At 54.9% G+C, this 17,324-nt stretch overlaps 4 protein-coding genes across 4 annotated transcripts; 3 read left to right on the forward strand and 1 right to left on the reverse strand.

Annotated features, from left to right (window-relative positions):
• Positions 1–247: 247 nt before the first annotated feature.
• On the forward strand, positions 248–1,217 carry RHO25_012379 (uncharacterized protein; the record flags this gene model as incomplete). Its single annotated transcript, XM_023603732.1, has 2 exons — positions 248–443; positions 499–1,217. The coding sequence occupies 2 exons, from the start codon at positions 248–250 to the stop codon at positions 1,215–1,217; spliced, it is 915 nt and encodes a 304-aa protein (XP_023449965.1).
• A 2,409-nt stretch (positions 1,218–3,626) lies between these two features.
• RHO25_012380 (uncharacterized protein) lies at positions 3,627–4,087 on the reverse strand (the record flags this gene model as incomplete). Its single annotated transcript, XM_065603538.1, has 2 exons — positions 3,627–3,923; positions 4,058–4,087. 2 exons carry the CDS (start codon positions 4,085–4,087, stop codon positions 3,627–3,629), a joined length of 327 nt encoding a protein of 108 aa, XP_065459610.1.
• Positions 4,088–8,513: 4,426 nt separating this feature from the next.
• Positions 8,514–9,960, forward strand: RHO25_012381 (uncharacterized protein; the record flags this gene model as incomplete). The annotated part of the gene is made up of 2 exons (XM_065603539.1): positions 8,514–8,866; positions 9,507–9,960. The coding sequence occupies 2 exons, from the start codon at positions 8,514–8,516 to the stop codon at positions 9,958–9,960; spliced, it is 807 nt and encodes a 268-aa protein (XP_065459611.1).
• A 558-nt stretch (positions 9,961–10,518) lies between these two features.
• On the forward strand, positions 10,519–11,079 carry RHO25_012382 (uncharacterized protein; the record flags this gene model as incomplete). Its single annotated transcript, XM_023603730.1, has 1 exon — positions 10,519–11,079. One exon carries the CDS (start codon positions 10,519–10,521, stop codon positions 11,077–11,079), a length of 561 nt encoding a protein of 186 aa, XP_023449969.1.
• Between the last annotated feature and the right edge of the window lie 6,245 nt (positions 11,080–17,324).

Raw genomic sequence — 17,324 nt, forward strand, 5'->3', positions numbered from 1 at the left:
ACGCTGCTGATCTGCCGGTATTGATTCTGCAGCTGTTGTTGATGCTCTCTCGCTGACACGTCGACGGTGAACAAACGTGGACCCACTTTTCTGTCACTTGCGTTTCTCCTGCACGCACCACTCGAAGCACCGTCGACAGCACTTCCTTCTCCGACATCAAACATCGCCACGCTCCAGGACAGCAGCACTCCAGAACCCCTTCGTCTTACATTCCGCGCCTTCTCACCAAGACAACCACATCGTCGACATGGGCAGCTCATCGAAATGGACGGTTGAGGAATTCCATTGCGAGCAGATGCTGAGGGAGGAGTTCGGGGTGGAGCCCTCTGGCGACGGTGTACAGATCGCCTACGACATGATGGGTAGACTCTTCGGCGAGGCCTACTGCACACCAGCGCGCAAGTTCAACGGCAATAAATACAGTGCTCAGCGCTTCCAAGACCGTAAGTCCCACCCCCTCCGAGTCTCGTTCCGTCAATGATACTGACAAGCACGCAGGTTGGACGCAGCGCTTTAAGCCTAGTCAGCCAAAGATATGGAGACACATCTGCAACGGCCCATACTCCTCTGAGGACGAGGCCCTCCGTGCCGACCTTCGCGAAAAGATCAAGGCCGCCGCAGAACAGGAGGGCGACAACAACCTCCTTTCAGACCAGCCAAATCGCCGCATCACTCTCGGTCGCTCTGGTCTCCCAGCTCGATACGCCCTTCCGCGCCGCCCAATCTCCATGGTCCATACCGACCAGCTCAAGCCCGCCATCCCGAGCGAGTACCACCAAGCAAAGTACAAGCCAATGGACGCTCTTCACCCAGAACGATCCGCTTTCAAGCACGGTGGCCGGATCATCCGCATTGGTACTCTCGATGACTCCGTCCTTGATGCAATGGTCTGCGATGCCCCTTATTGCTTCGTCTGCACGGCCGACTTTCTTCCTCCAACTGAGAATAGTCCGTTTGAAGGCCGTGCCTTCCTTCACCTCTGGCGCGATTGCGAGCCTGGTCTGGACCCTCTCGAGCGGTACTACACCTTCAGAGGCGCCAAGGCAGGGCAGATGAAGGATACGATGATGGTGCCGGAAGAGAAGCAGGAGGTGGACGTGCAGTTTATGCTGGATGGGAAGCCTTTCGTCGATGGCGTGTTGAGCTGCATCCCGGGTGAGTGCGAGGTCTGTCAGGCGTACTCCGGCGAGTGGAATGACGACAACGAAGCGGAATGAGGAGGCGTGCTGAGACATGATAGAGCATGAAGGTGGAGCAAGGGGTGGTGTTAGAGCATGCACGGAAGGAGTTGAAAATGATACCCTGTACATGTAGTGCTTGCAATGCATGAATTTCTTCACATGCACATATCACTGACCCTGTGTGGCTAGCTCTGGTTATTGTCACAGAACAAGGCCTATGGTCGTCCCATCGCTAGAGAAATGTGTTTGAGAGGCTCTGTGGAGATATTCAGACTGTTACCCCAGGAGTTCATGATTCCCTAGTTATATTGCGTCTCATGGAGAGATCATGTATAGGCATATCTCTGTAGTACCTCCCAACTACCATCAATTCTCTGCCCGCTTGAACGCATTGGAAGGTAATGTGGCGCAGCACGCAGTGGATTTCATTCTGGCTGGCTAGAAGAAGACGATTGAAAGTGGGCGCTACAAGCAAACCACTATTCACTCGCAAGCTCAGGCTCAAGAACAACACTGTCGGCGCTCACTTTGCCTGCGCTCGGAGCTTCAATAACTTGAGCGAAGACGAATGCATGGACCTGGTTGCCCAGAGCATGCTCGCCAACTATCCCATCAACGCGCTCCCGAAGACTATTTGAGTCACGGCGAATGACAAGAAGACAATTGTTTCAGCATCAAAAACACGAACAAGCCCCGATCCTCAGCAACCATGGAGAAGAGCAGGCTCCAGAGAAGGGAAGGCGAACAATATTTCACAGCTCGCATGGCATTCTTCGCTCCGCCGTGCTGGCGATCACCAGGGCAGTAAGACTGATCAGGTTGATAGATTTCGTCATAGCATTGAAGATTGGAGTTCTCATTCGCATCCGCATCATATTGCACGAAAGCAGAGGCACTCATGCATTTGGAAGTATGCCATTTCAGGAAAGTGACGATGAGCATGGAGCAGCACAATTTCACAGGACAGCCCGGCCGCTGCACAATAGCACGAGCTGCATCTATGGATAGCATCAGCAACTATGTGATTACTCGGCTCAACTCTTTGATGTTTGCTCTTCTTCGTTCTTTGATCGAGAATTCCAAATCGTTATAACAGGTATCTTAGCCAGCATTGGCCGCAGGTGAGAATGATCATTGAACCTGGCTTGATGGTAGTATCGAGCCATGGTGTTGATAATGCTCCTTTGCGATTGCTCCTGAACGCAAGTCACGACTTGATGCAGTTTCTAAGCTTCACAGAGGTGCGGTAAAGGCGAGCAATGTATACGTCATTGGACGGTGTGATGAGTTCGCTGGCTTGAAGCAGAACCATGAGCAGAGATCGCACATCGTTCAGTCGAATATGGTGTGCTGAAAGGTCGTATTTCACCATCAATGTTGCTCCTTGACCGATATTTCCTCGATTCCATAGATGAGCTGCATGGCACGCTGTTCACGAATGGTTCCTTGGACGATTTGCTGCATTAGACACGCCGGGCTGCGTCATGATTCGGGACGAAGAGCCCTCCTACATCGCTGTGATGCTGCCTGCAAACGACGATCTCCATGTGAGGCGACAGGAAGAGCCACCGGAGCCAGGGAAGCAGGAGCAAGATTCGTCACGGCTGGGGGTCTACATTGTCTTGGATGACGCCGACTCTCCTGGCTCTGCCTCGCTAATGGCATACTGCGACTGCGCCCGAAATACACTAGACGCCAGCCATCTGCACGCGCGTGTGTCTCCGCCGTCCTTGCTGGGAATTTTGGTGAGCAGCCACGCGAAGGAAGAAATGAACGAGGGCAAACTGGAGTTGGGCTGACTGCTGCTTGACCACTCAAGGAAAGTGAAGGGGTGAGTTGGCGGCGGCCATGAGACTTGGCATTCGAACATAATTCCTGCTTGCCGCTCCGCAGATCTACCGTCTTGTAAACACCTCAACAAGAAGCATCACCGACCCACTGCGCCTTATGCCGACGCAGTTCAGAGCACACTCTTTCTACCTGCTCCACCACCACATCCGGCGTTCATCCAGCTCGAGAGACAGCCATCTTGACAACCGCCGGTCCCGCATACAATGGGAAGAGCTCCTCCTCAATATTGCTCAAGGGCACGACTATGAGCAGCGCCACCTTCTCCGGTAAATACAGCTGCGAACGCTTATCTTCTACTGTGACTGAGACGACTGCAGGTCCCGCCAGGCCTCGACACAGAGCAACAGCAACAGTCAGTCACAGACCTCGACACCAACAAATGTAGGTATCAGAGCACGCATCACGAAGTACCCAGCACATCGTAAGCAAACGCTCATAAGCAGAAGAACAGAGACTAAACCCTTCGACGAGGACGCAACGGCAACATTCGACCTACCAAAGCCCAGCACAACTCCATCCACATCCCACCAACGTGTACACCGCAGCAACTCCGTCAGCACCAGCGCATCTTGCCGTCCACCTCAGAAGACCACATCAGCGCACCTCGCCGTCCACGTCGACCACAAAAGCCCACACCCTCTCGGCATCCACAGCCCATGATCGCCCGTAAGTCACACGGAACCAGCATGGGACGCTCGAAGTAGAGTTCAACAAGAATCCGACGCCGGTTACGTTGGCAAGGGAGAGAATGGCACAGGAAATCAATGTGACCGAGATCTGTTCCTCGGAGCGCGCATCGGTCATATTGATTTCCTGCGCTATCCCCTCTCTTACCAGTGTAGTCGGTGTCGGGTTCTTGTTGAGCTCAACTTCGAGCGTCATAAGCTGATCCTGTGTGATTCGTTAGGGCTTGTGAAGTTTTGGGTTGTTGAGGCAGTGGGCGAAAGGGGCGGTTGCGCCTTGTGAGTTTGCTTCCGGGACAGGTAAGTAACGATTGTGTGGAAGCTAGCCAGGACAGCGCTGACGATCTGCAGATATGCGAGGACAACGGACATAGCCAATACTTCAGACGTCCGCTTTCAGCACCCATCTTAATTGCAGACTTTATCGAGCTTCGAGAGGACCAGACTGCAGCGCCAGAAAGAGGCAGGAAGAGTGGCAGCGAAGCGCAACCCAAGGCTTTAGTTGCCAGATGGGTTGTTAGCGTCACCAGAGAAGGGAGCACAGCAGTTAAAGCGCACGTCTGCGGTCGCGATCGTTGATGAGGAGGAAGCCATTGCCCAGGAGATTGGACGAGGGAGGAGGGAGAGCAAATACTCAGACAGCTCGCGGAAGCATATTGGCTGGCGGCGGATTTGTCCAAACGTTCGCCGAATACGCCTTATGCAGTACACGTCAATTCCGACAGCAGCTCATCGCTACGTTTCTGATCGCCTGTCTCCGGCTTGTGAAGTCAAGTGCAAGGCAAGTCCTCCATGCGAAGTTCTACGGAGAGCACTCACGATGGCCAAGGCCTTCTATCGATCCCGCTTTGTCATTGCGCCTTCACTGCCGCCCTGCACAATACTCCGTTCCCAGCTGAATGATGCTCCTCTGCTGATCATTGCGATACAGAACCGCAAACCATGCAGATTTGGAAGTTTTGAGAGCAAACGCCTCATCTCAGTGTCTCTATAATGATTTGCGTGGATTTTCAATGTGTTATATCGCGGTCTTCATAGCCTCATCCTTTGTGCTGCCCTTTCGACACGATACCGTTGTGCGGATCTCTTCAGCGTCGTCCACGCCTCCATTGAGTCTTTCCATTCCTTATATGCACAACGCGGGCTATGTGACCACTCAGCGTGCAGGCACGAGCTCCGCGATCAAATGAATGCTCCCGCCCGCTCTCACGAAGTGAAGATCAAAGCTGAAGCGCTGGTCAAACCTTCCTTTCTGTGTGGCATCCTGCCTCTGTGTGTATCTGAAGCTACGTCCACCACGTCGTCGCTGCTGCACTTGGTGGTCTCTCGAAGCCCCTTGCCCCATCCAATGCTTCTGTTCCTGCTCATGTTCCCAAGTCATGCTACCTCTTTGTCCTCTGGAGCTGAAAACGTCCTTGCGGCGCCCCTTTGTTTCCAGGTTTCAAACATGCTTTCAAGACCGTGGCCTTTGAGGATCTCCACAACCGTTTCACCAAGGCTTCCGTCGCTCATCGTTGCTGTCTCTTGATGACATGTTCAGGCACTGTGCGCGTACGTCCGTCTCTTCCTTCGTCTTCAGGGGCCGGCGCCTTCGATGTTGAGGACTCGACATCTGCGCTGGTGGCCAACGTCCTCGGTCGCCGTTGTCCCGGTGTTCAAAGTTAGCGGATGGCGTCGACCTCGCGGCGGGCGAGACTCTGCTTCCGAGACCTGCTGCGAACCAGCTCTTGTGGTATTCCGAGCGCTTTCAGAGACTGGCTCCACGAGCGGCTTCGTGTCGTGCCTGACGGAGCGTGATTGCCCTTGGGTCGAGCGCTGACTTGGCTGAAGCGTCCCTGTCGGCCGTTCCGCAGTGCACTGGGAGCGATCATTGGCGCCAGAGGATCTGAATGCGCTGCAGCGGTCTGTCGGCCACAATGAGTAAACTGTGAGCTGCATCAGAGAGGTGTCGGTCAGATCTCCTCAATCGCAAACTGCTCTCGCCGCTGCTTTCCTACTGTGCTGATGTAGCCATCGAGTCCGTCAGTCAGCCCTCGTCGCCTCCGCCGTCGCAGCTCGATGGCCGTGAATAGGAGGCTTTGGAGGTACTCCCGACGCGAAGCTTGCAATCGTGATGTTGCAACGATGGAGGCCGCCGCGAGCGAAGGTCCCGCGCCTAGGAGAAGCACTTCCAACTCTCCTGCTTCTGGCGTGCTATCGTGGCCTGGATGAGAAGTAGTCAATGAAGCCCGCCTCGCCGCGCCGCCTCGGAGTGCGACCTCAAGCTCGCCGCCGCCGCCGCCCACGGCAATCAGAAGAGCCCTTTCGATGTCCCATCGTGATGCCGAAACTGTTCTGAGCGCGATGTCGCCGTCAGCTCGCTGTAGTAGCCTGTTGTCTCCAGCCCTTTGGGTATCCTGTCAGCTCGTTCGTGATCGAGTGACTGCTGCTGGTCTCTCGTCAGCCAGTTCAAGCGCGTTCGTTGATGCCGCAGTCAGCCTTTGAATTTGATGCCTCTGTGCGAATCTTGCAGAGCTGCGTAGGGGTCATTCGCTCCTCGCTGTCGCACAGTACCGCCATCAGAAGGACGACCTCAGTGTCCCATGATGAAGCTGAAGCCCCATTGAACGGGATGCCGTCGTGACCGCGTCGTTCTAGCCAGTGTCCTGGGCGCTCAGTAGATCTGTTCGTGTTGCCTCGACTGCTCCTGTTCCTGTTCCCGTCAGGTGCAGCGCAGCCTTTGTCATCGCCGTCAGCGATTGAAGCTAATGGCTCTCTGCGGATGAGGCAGCTCTTCCCAGGACGGGGGCGCTTCTCACGGCGGTCACATAGAGAGCTGATCTGAGGCGTTTACTGATCGCAGTGAGGTACTGCGAGTGGTATGTCGCCTTCATGTCCTCGCCGTTGCTGGACGAGCAGCGCTGGGTCCTGCCACTGAGCGCCCGGCCGTGGTTCAAGCGCTCTGCTCGTCCTGCTGGCACAGCTGGGTAGTCTCAATGGGTCACCATGGTGTCACTGGCCTACGGACATTGGATCTACTGAAGTCTCGCTCGTCACTGCGTGTTCACTGCTGCCAGGCTCACTGCCGACAGCGCTGGCGGCTCGATCTGGCGCGACTTTGGCCCCAAAATGGCTCTGTACACTGCTCCATGATGGGCGCCAACACACTGTGACTCTCATGATGGATAAAAATGCTATCTGAATGAACTAAATGCATCCGCAAGTCTTCATCGCCGCGTGGCGGCGAGCAATACCACTCTTCTCAACCTCCCAATCCTCCTCCCACCGTCCTCCTCCCCTCCCAGACCCTCACCCCAGCCACCTCCGGACCCCCAAACCTCACCTCATCGTCACCTTCCGCCTCAGGCAGCAGCCTGACAGGCATTAATCGACCAATGAGAGCCCTTTCAGCCGCGTGATTCAGCTTCCGTTGATTACTAAATCCCGCTAGCGCGACACGCCGAGAATCAGACTATAAGAACCCCTCTCCCTCTCTCTGATTTCCTTTCTTTTTCTCTCCACTACCAACCACTTCTCACCTTGCTTCGATGTGCTTGCCTTTGGGGGCCGGCCTTCGGTAAGTACTTCTTCCCCTTTCCCCTTCTCTAACAACTCACTTCACAGCAAGTGGCGGCGTCGCTTGGCAGGCGGCGACGTCTGGCTCTGGCATTTGGCGTTGGCACTTGGCAATGGCAAGTCACCTTCATCACTCAGGACCTGAGGGTGAAGGGGGCAGGTATGTACTTCCGTTGGTTGTGATGATTTTGCTGACCCCATCATTCCGTTGGCACTTTGGTGCTGGTGGGTGGAGGGGTCTACTTCACTGACTTTGCTGTTTTGTTTGTTTTGCAGATTCCATCATGTCGTTGGCACTTTTTTGCTGGCGAGTGGAGGAGTTTGACCGTCACTGTTTCTCGCTGATGTTGCTGTTTGATGTGCTGTGACCGTCAAATTACTTATTCTGCTGCTACCGTTCCCGTGTTCGTGCTGTTTGATGTTGCGGGTGTCAGTGAGGGTCGAAGCTGCTCGTCGCGCTGCTCCAAAGTCGCGACGGGCGTCAAGATCGCGGAGGCCAAACACGGTCGCGCCTCCTCACCGCCCAGCGAATACACTGTGCCATTGATGAAGCTATGCGGACTCTTCTTAAGACTATCTATGTGATCAGAGGTGATCAATGTGAACGCTGCACTCGACGTTCTGGCACTGCCAGTCCTGGAAGTCGTGGTGTAAGAAGACTCAAAATCCGCCCTCACGAGCGCAGGAGCGCGACGGCCCCATTGACTGCTGATGACAGCCTCCAGCTCGCCAACAGCCTCATTGCCCAATGATGGCCCCATAGAGCCCGTTTGATGGTCAGAATGCTGCTCAGGACTGCGAAGCCTTCTGCACTTCTCAACGTGGAGAAGAGCTGCCATGAAGGCGGCAGTCGACCGTCGGACGCGGCTCTCACGGGCGCTGCTGAGGAGAAAGGCTCTACTCGAAAGACGTGACTACAAGATCTGTTCCGCGACCGGTATCACTCGAACACCTTGAGGCGCGAAGCGCGGGAAATGCAGACTCCTGAGGTGGCCTACCTGACTGTCACAATGGCTTCAGCACGACGACAGGCACTTGAGGGGAACATCTCCTTGCAAACTCTCCTTATGGACGGCGAAGGCGACATCCACCGTCAGAGTTCTCGGGTCAACTCGTGCGCGCGAGCAGCGCCGGTCCTCTCCTTCACCTTTGCGTCAAGGCTCCGCACACCACCATCTTCTACGCACAAAGTGGCAGCAGCACTAATTGATCAATCAGAAAACGAGCGCAACCTACCCCTACGATGATGGGGCCAAGCACGAGTCTCAGTTGGCGCAGCGTGAAATCACTCGCGTCCGAACGTTCATCACAGCCTCCGCTACAGCATCAGCTCGCGCCGAGTCACGAACCCTGCAAACGTTCTGCCCTCATCTGCCAGTATAAAAGTCGCTTCAACCATCCATGGGCGTCCTCCACAACAGACTTGCAATACCGCTTCGAGCTGACTCGCGCCGCCGGGGCTCGCGAGATCCTCAAGAAGGTTAACGGCATGAACCCTCGCGACTGGTCGTTGGACTCGAGCGTCGCAGCAGCGACCACTGCCGATAGGCCAATGTCGGCGCGGAGCAGACCGCTACTAGTCGGACGGCCGCCGTGGTAAGCTGACGAGCAGACACGATGATTGCAGACAGACGCTGACATATTCTTAGCGCATCTTCCATCGCGCCGAATACCAAGCACAATAGCGAGATCACCGCCAGCCCCCCCACGAACCTCACTCACGTAACCGCGCGCGCCCTGACGCAAATAAAGGCAGTTGCGCACGCCTAGACAGCTACAAAACAGCCCAAGGCCTCAGCAGACGACTCAGCGGATCACCTGACGCAGGTACTGGCAACAGTCGTCACTCGAGCCTTCCACCATCCTGCGAGTGATTCACAACCTCGCTCAATGGGTCGTTGCAGCTCCAAGACTCCAAGACATGCCTTCGGTTGCTCCACGGCTCCGGAGCTGAGCATCGTCAATTTTGTGCACCGTGTCAGCACCCAAACAATGCAACCAACATTCCAATTCTCAACGGAGCTGCAAACCCGCTCCAGCAGACCCTCGGCCGCACCGTTTTGAGACGCGATCCACCTACCGGCGACGGCGCATCATCAAATCACTGCAAGAAGGCCGCCCTCAAGGAGAATGATTGCAAGAAGACGAAGGCACAGCGGAACCCATGCGTGAACGAGCTCGATGAACCGTTCGCACGCACCGCGGACAGTTCGACGTCTGACGCTTCCCCTCTCAGGAGCGATCACCGCGAGGTTCAGGTCCTGAGCCGCAGCAAGGACTTCCGCAAGGATACTGCTGGGGTTGAGAAGTCTCCCAAGAGGGGCGGCTGTCGCGACTACGAGCCCCCATTTAAGTATCTCCCTGTCCGCAAGCGATCCGTCTTGCCGAAGCGATTTGGCGATGAAAAGCTCGCTCGCCAGAGCGAGGAAGATGTTGCAACGAATGCCGTGGAGAGCTCTGCAGTGGTTGGCGATCCCGCAAGTGAACCTGCTGCCGACGCAGACGAACCGGAGACTTGGAATCTTGTATCTACCTCCTTGGTCACAGATACCGACACCTCATCATGGAAAAATATAGTGCCCATCTCAGCTGCCACCAGTGTCGAAGACGAACAGTATTCGCCGCCGAAGTACAGCATCTCAGACCCCTCAGACACCGGAGAGATTGAAGAGGAGGAGTATGATGAGTAGTGGTCAGGGCAACCGCAAGAAGGTTGATGGCGGCGTCCCCATCGTCGCATGAAGCATTGAAGCACCGACCGCAACAAGGATCGCTACATCCCAGCTGTCAAGCCGAAGAGCACACCTCACGTCACTATCGAGGAGGTTGTCCACGAGGAGGCTAAGCACGAGTCACGTTTCGCCGTTGCCTGCCGGATCAAGCGCCGCGACCTTGAGCCTCGAGGGCTGGCTGATCCGCATGCGAGGCGCAACAATGAACGCCAGAACAGCTCCACAGCGAACATAGCGATTCCTGACTTCGAGCAAGACGCCTCAAGCTGCTCGCAATCTTGATGAAATCACAGAGACTCCAGCTCGCACACAGATCGTGACAGTTGAAGTGTCTAGTTTGTTGATTCTGCAAAGCGAAGCTTGGATCACCAACACGATCTCTCCGACCGAGTACATCGACAACCGCAGTGTACATGACATTGTTGCAAGATGTGTCCTCAGCCTTGACGCCTTCCTGTGCCACATCTCTAACGGCACGTCTTCGTACTACATCATTCGGAACGAGCAGTGAGACTGATGAGTTACCAGACAGCCTCCAGCGACTACCCCGTCACCAAAGCGACACTGCTCAACCCAGAATGTACAAGACCACAGCAGCAGAGCATCGACTCCACTCAGCAGCCACGAAACTCCTGCTCAAGTCTAAGTGCCATCAACTTCGACCTCGCCCAACAACTAGAGAAGGCAGAACAAGGTCTCGAACGCAGGCACGCGTCTATGGCAGAAATGAAGGAGGACCTGGTTCGACTGTGGAAGGGATCCAAGGAACAAGAGGCCAAGCGAGAAGAGGCGGAAGCTGAGAGCAAGCGGCTTCGCACCCTTGTCGACCGACTCAGCAACACTTCCGCTCGACGCGGCCGGCACAGAAGCCGTCTTGCCAGGCCTCCGCGAACGAACGATGGCGGCCCTTTCCCCCACAGCGTCCGTGGCATACGATCGATAACGACCATGGTTGTGACAGCGATCTTCTTTGCCGACAACGCAGATGGCCAGCACGATTCCGCCGCCACCCCGCGTTCATCAGGCAAGAGCATCCCGGGACACGAAGGGCAGCGTGGCTTCGTTCACATCTCTTGAAGCTGTTTGGTTTCGGGGGATGTGGACGAAGCCAAGCTGGGCTTCGTGTCCCGAGGTGTTTGTGCCAGATCTTCGCCCAGGTCTACAGAGTTACACACCACTTCAGCTCACAAAAGGCTGTGAAGGCAAAGTGGAGGCAGCGCTCAGCGCAAGGCTAAGAGCGAGGATGTGTGTCGCAATCGCGATAGCAATCCCGAAGTGGCCGAATACGCTACAGAATGGACGAAGCTGCAGCGTCAACGAAGGACACAAAGCTGCTCAAGCGGCCGCCCAGACAGTGATCAGGTCTTTAAGCTCTCCGGCGGGATGTTCGATGAGTGGAGGCTACGGCTTCACCGCACGCATCTCTTTGACTGCCTGATATCTGAGAGGGCGAGCGGTGTCCAACGTTGACGCTGGCTGGACGTCGGGCACTGAGACCACAGGTACTGTAGACCATCAAGAAGGCGACTGTCACTGCTCTTCTCGCTGACGATGCGCCCACAGGGTCCTCATGGGTTTGAGACGATGATCGACATTGCGAACACATCACTCGCTCCCGCCAGGTCGCCCTCGTACCATCTTGAACATGACGGGCTTCGGAGTGCAAACATTGGATGCGAAGAAGTCGACGCTCTTCTGATGATGCTCACAAGCTACAACATCTGTTTGCCATCTGGGAGCGACCGCTGGAGCCAAGGCCTCCGAGGGAACCAATGCCGTCAAGCATCGAACTTGGAATCGAGCTGGCAACAAGAACAGCCTGCTGACCAGGCAAAAGTGCACGCGCCTGCGGTGGGAGGCTTACCAACAACAACCCAGGAGCCGCGAATTATCAGCTGATGACTGGCAATGATTGACGACAGCAAAAAGCGACCCTGAGAAGACTCATCGCTCGAGCGTTCGAGCATCTCACGTACAACGGCATTCGTGGTGGCGGTACGTATCTGCGGCAAGGTCCAACGGGCGCTAGACACTGGTATCACTACTCCTGCCAGGTCATGTTGTGGCATGCGAACCAGGAGCGACTGCTCGTCTGGACCGACAGCAGGCGACCTCGTGATTGTCGATGAAGATACTCAACAATTCTCTCGCACAACTTCATCCACATCCACGGGATCACCGGCATATGCCAGATCTCTTCAGAAGTACTGTGCCTTCTCGCGCAGTTGCCTCAACTTTTTGATGCCCTTCGATGATAGCGTACAAGCAATGGAAGTAAGTCAACATCAAGAACTGGAGAGGCAGATCCGCTTGAGGAGTACGGCAAGTTAATCGAATGAGAACAGCGACTCTGATCTACGAGCCAAGAGGAGAACGACCGGTGTGGACAATGCTAAGGGCACTGGAATGGTAAGCGGCAAGCAGGATAAAACTGGTATGAGTGGTGGCGGGGGCGTCGCACTAAGAGACAAAAAATGAACAGCAATGCGAGAGCTGCGAAAGAGAAAGGCGCATCTACATGGGATGCAACGACGTTGTGATTGGACAGTGAGGACCGAGCTTGAGGGAAGGGGATTGGACAAAACACGGTGCAAGACAAAGGCTCTGCTCTCGAGCCTGCCGCAGCAGAAGGAGTGCACAAAAGGCTGCGGCGATGCCGAGAGCTCGATCTATGGGCAGGGGAACAATGTCAGCGCATAGCGAGACGGATTCGGAGTCCTATACACGGTACTGACGGCCATCTGATTGCTGAACAAAATCGACCGCAGTCTCTCAATGCGGGAAGGCAAGGTCTCATCCGAGGCGGAGTTTGTCGGCATCAGCGAACGTCGGCTTGACGCTGACGCTGAAACCACCACGATACCTTTCGCCCATGACCCCACCTGACAACAAAGGCTGCAGGGCACGTCACCATCCAAGGACTATGGAAGCAACCCGCGCTGCGAAATACTTCCCCTTCGGCGACGGCCCTTGCCCCCACCATCTAATGGAATAGCCAGAGCTGTCATCAGTAATGTTCCAGCGTAGCAAGCTTCAATCCTCTCCCATGCTCTAGCTCTCTCCTCTCCGGCCCAGCTTTCCTCACCTCTGACTGATCAAATAGACCTATCCAGACACACGATGGTGCAGAGCCGGCCGTGAGAGCATTTCTCATTTAACTTGGAGGCACGAGTCTGCTGGGCAACGTTTCCGCCAATCTGACGCAGAGCACTGTCGTTATCGATCTCGCTGCGGCACACCTGGCATTCTCTTCTTGACAGGCAAACGAAGTGGGACAACGAAAGTGATGGGATATGAGGCTCGCATCGGCGAGGCCTGGTCGTGGACAGCAAGACAGCTCTCTGGAATCAGCTCCTTTTCCATCAACGACTTTCGTTCTTTGCTTCACATCGCATTCTTGTAGAGCTGAGAGTTCATAGCGAGGGAAGCGTGATACATGGTGAAGGCGACGCTCGTTGAATCGCTCGATCATAGCAATGGCGCCGCATCTATCGCGCAGGGCGATCGAAAAAAAGATATCTGGCGCCAAGGAGGGAGGTGTCGCAAAGATTTGAAAGGGAGGTCGAGCCTTAGAGGTCAAGTGACGAAGATGAGATGACAGATGAAATGCGAAGGGCGATGACAAACGTATTGGGGGATGTGTATGGCATCAGGTCCAGGTCACGGCGTACGAACAACGGGTTGGAGGCGCCCAGGCCGAGAGTAGTATCAGAGTCTTCTCTACCGCAATTCTGCGATTCTTGTCTTCAACAGTAGTAACTCCTTGACCCATACAACAGATCAAAATCATACCGGTGCTCTGCAGAAATTCGCCGGCTTTGTTCCACAACGATGGCCGGATGCAGCACATGCAGACTGTTGAAAAGATACGCGAGGATGTGAACAAAGAAGAGCTGACAGCTTCTGCCGGCAGCACGGTGTCATTGCTGTAGGATTTCTCATAGAGCTGAATTGGAGAACCAATCTGAGATTTGCGCCATGGGGACAGTCCTCAGTTCAAGGCTGGTATCAGAGGCGGCGAGCCGAACGCGATCGATAAAAACGGAATGCTATCGTCGCCTCGTCTGCTCAGGTTGGACCTATCGTGCCCTCAGCCGATTGTTGGATGCGAGTACTACTATTGGAAGCTGCGATTGGGTTGGCAGTTTGGCGTTTCGAATGTCAACGTTTTCAGCCAGCGAGCCGTCGGAAGCGTGATTTCTGCTCCCACAACTGAGCTCCCGTGTCTTTACAACGCTCTGAAGATGAATACTGGGATGGGCGCGGCCTGGAAGATCAAGCGACGTGGACGGCTGGGAATTCGCAAGCTCGTTCCTTTCGTCGTGCTGACAAGGCATTTGTAAGTAGCGCTTTGAACCGTGTAAAGAGGGTCTGAAGGGTGCTGAACTATAATAGTACACCTTGTTAATCCTTGTATCGTAGCATAGACATTGAGCGTGAGAGCTGTCTGAGGGCTCCAGTTGTGTGTGGCTGCGCGACCCCTGCTTAGCGTGCAGCCTCGATATCCCGTTCCTGCAAGCTGCGCAGTGACATGTTCACAAGGCCAAACACTCTATCTTTCGGAATACCATCTCTTCCAGCGCTTCATCCAGCGGACTTGCACCAAATCAGGACAATCACCACGAGCAGCGAGGCTCAAGCGGAAGACTCTGTTGCCAGCGAGCGATAATCCGGACGAGCAATAACAACGAGAATCGACTTGCACCGTCTTGAGGTAGCGCAATCGTAGTCACCTGGAAGAGCAGCGATTGACTGACCACCAACTAGAGCGAGCCCCCTTGTCATACAGGAACCATCTCTGAGCAAGCCTCCTGGTTCCGCGAAGGCTGCGGATAGAGCAGCATCCCCAGTCGCTCTTGACAGCACAAATGGTACAGCACAGTGTGCCGCGGGTACTGGGGAGCCTTCTTGAGATGGCGCAAGAAGAGGTGTTCGCCGCTCAAGGTCTAGGAAGCTAAGGACCTCGAGAACAATCGTGCGAAGTATCTGCAATGCCGGGACACCAACACATCATGGCGCAAGTGAGTATCGTCTCCATGATGCAGCTTCAATCTGCGAAAGGCCTGTCGGACATCAGCCTCCTCTCTGCCAACGGCTCTCGACAGGACTCCCTACTTCGATCGACATCAATTCCATCGCCGCAAATGCGAACATGACAAGGCTGCCCACGAGTCCGACAGCTGTGGCTCAATTGCAACACCACGATCAGATACCCAGGATTGGATCTGTAGACACTGTGAACGCCTTTCCGAGCGCCAGTGTCTGTTCAGTCAGTACCGCGACCATTGCACCCAAGTAAACATCAACTGACAGGTCGCTGAATTAGTGGACATTGCTTCATCGCAGAACCTGCTGAGATCACCCGCAGACTACAATCTTACGCTTCCACCACAGACGTACGCCGCTCCTCCACACGCGTCCCTTCTGCGAAAGACGCTCTCTGACGAACTATGTGCCTACGGCCTGCCGACCAGCCGCTTCAGCTGAGAACACGATGACATTGGACATCTGAGGCCCAGGCCGATGTCGAAGCCGGCAGCATGGAGGAGTGCAGGCAAGAAATAGGAGAAGGACGCGAGGATAAGTAAGTGCATGAGCAAGCGCCTGCTCTCCAACTCCCGAGAGTTTACCCGCAGGCAGCATTCGGGCTACGAAGCGGCTTCATTCCACAGCATGACAACTCCATATGGTCAAGCTGCGGTATTCGAGCAAAAGAGCGATCTTGCATCCCAGCAATATTGAGGAAGACACGGTGCGAGACACGGTGCGAGCAGCTTGTGTGAACAACTGAGCAGCCTGCTCTTGACGCAGCTGAACATTCTGCTTGGAGGAAGAGGCGTACAGGAGGAAGTGGACATCACAATCGCACAACCTCCCGAAGACGACGCGTGAAGCGATATCCATGCCGCCCTTCATCTCTATGACTGCCCCATGTTCGCGGCACGCTGCACCCGCTCCAGGTCAAAGTCCATCAAGGCAATGACCATGCATCTTCGAGAGACAGTACTGGCTTCATGCAAGCGCAAGACTGCCAAATCGATGGACCAGGAGCCCTCTCAGCAAGACGATAAGCATTACTCCGAGGACTTCGGCGGGCACCTACCTGGTTGTTTCGGCTGCCTCGTCCATGGTCCGCTCTTCGACATCACCTGCAGCTGCAGGTCGACGCCAACTTCGGCGACGGCTTGCTAGGGTCTTCCGACTATCAACAGACAGTGCAGACTTGATGAAGTGACAGCAGCATGTCAGCTACTATCCACGACCAAGCTAACTCCACATCATCGCCTTCGATGCTCCGTCTACATCGTTTTGGAGCCGTCTAAATCATTTTCGTCGCATCCCTCCAATCACGACATCAATACTGCGACGCGTGCACCGCAGGGATCCGCCAACACCGCCTGATCGATGCATAGGAAAGACGAGGAGATGCCTTGCGCAAGAGGCAGCACGAGCATGGGTGCGGGACAGTATGCTCGAAAAGCAAGCTCCAGCTTGGTCAATCAAATACGAAATGAAGAACACCCGATACCTGCGCTTTTGATCGAGACTGCCGGTACCGTGAAACTGATTGCAAGACCTACGATATGCTCTACTGAGCCAGCAGCGATGCAAAGATTGGTCTAGTAGTCAACAGAGACAGTCCTTGCGACTCGATCCCGCCGATGCGCTGCGTGCCATCCATACTTGAGCCAACAATACGCAGCGCCCACACTGGCCATAAAAGAATCCCACTTCAAAGAATCTTGCACCAAAAACGACAATGCGCCGAGATGACGAACTCTGCACGACCGCTCGTGAGATACTGGCAAGCTCGACCAACTACGATCTTTCGAGGCTAGTCTGCTGCCACTGTGAACGCATCCGGGATTGATCTTTCGCAGTGCTGGCAAGCATGGCACTCACAGTTCCGCAAGACCCGCAGCATTGCGATATATGTCCCTTCATTGCAAAACCACGATCGACTTGACTAGCCTGAACAGGTCCTGGAAAGACACCAGCGGGCAGAAAGTAAGTCGACAAGCATTTCTGAAGTCTACATGGCTCGACGGATTCTGGGGTTTCGAAGAATTCGTCTACGATGGGCGTCATCCTTGCTGTTGAATGTCTCTGCAGAACAAACATCCCACAAATTCGGCGTCGCTCAGGTGAAATTTACGCTTACTGTTCAGGGAAACAAAGCGGCAATGTTGTCAATAACAACCCAAGATGAATAGAGAATGAGGGAGCTTGGGAACAGGGCAGGTGGTTCACCGTAGGCCATACTTGTCGCAAAGCCATCAACATCACTTCCGCATCTGCCACGAAGGCTCATTCTGCTCGTC

Source organism: Cercospora beticola, chromosome 9 (assembly GCF_033473495.1).
Source record: "Cercospora beticola chromosome 9, complete sequence".
Classification (NCBI taxonomy): domain Eukaryota; kingdom Fungi; phylum Ascomycota; class Dothideomycetes; order Mycosphaerellales; family Mycosphaerellaceae; genus Cercospora; species Cercospora beticola.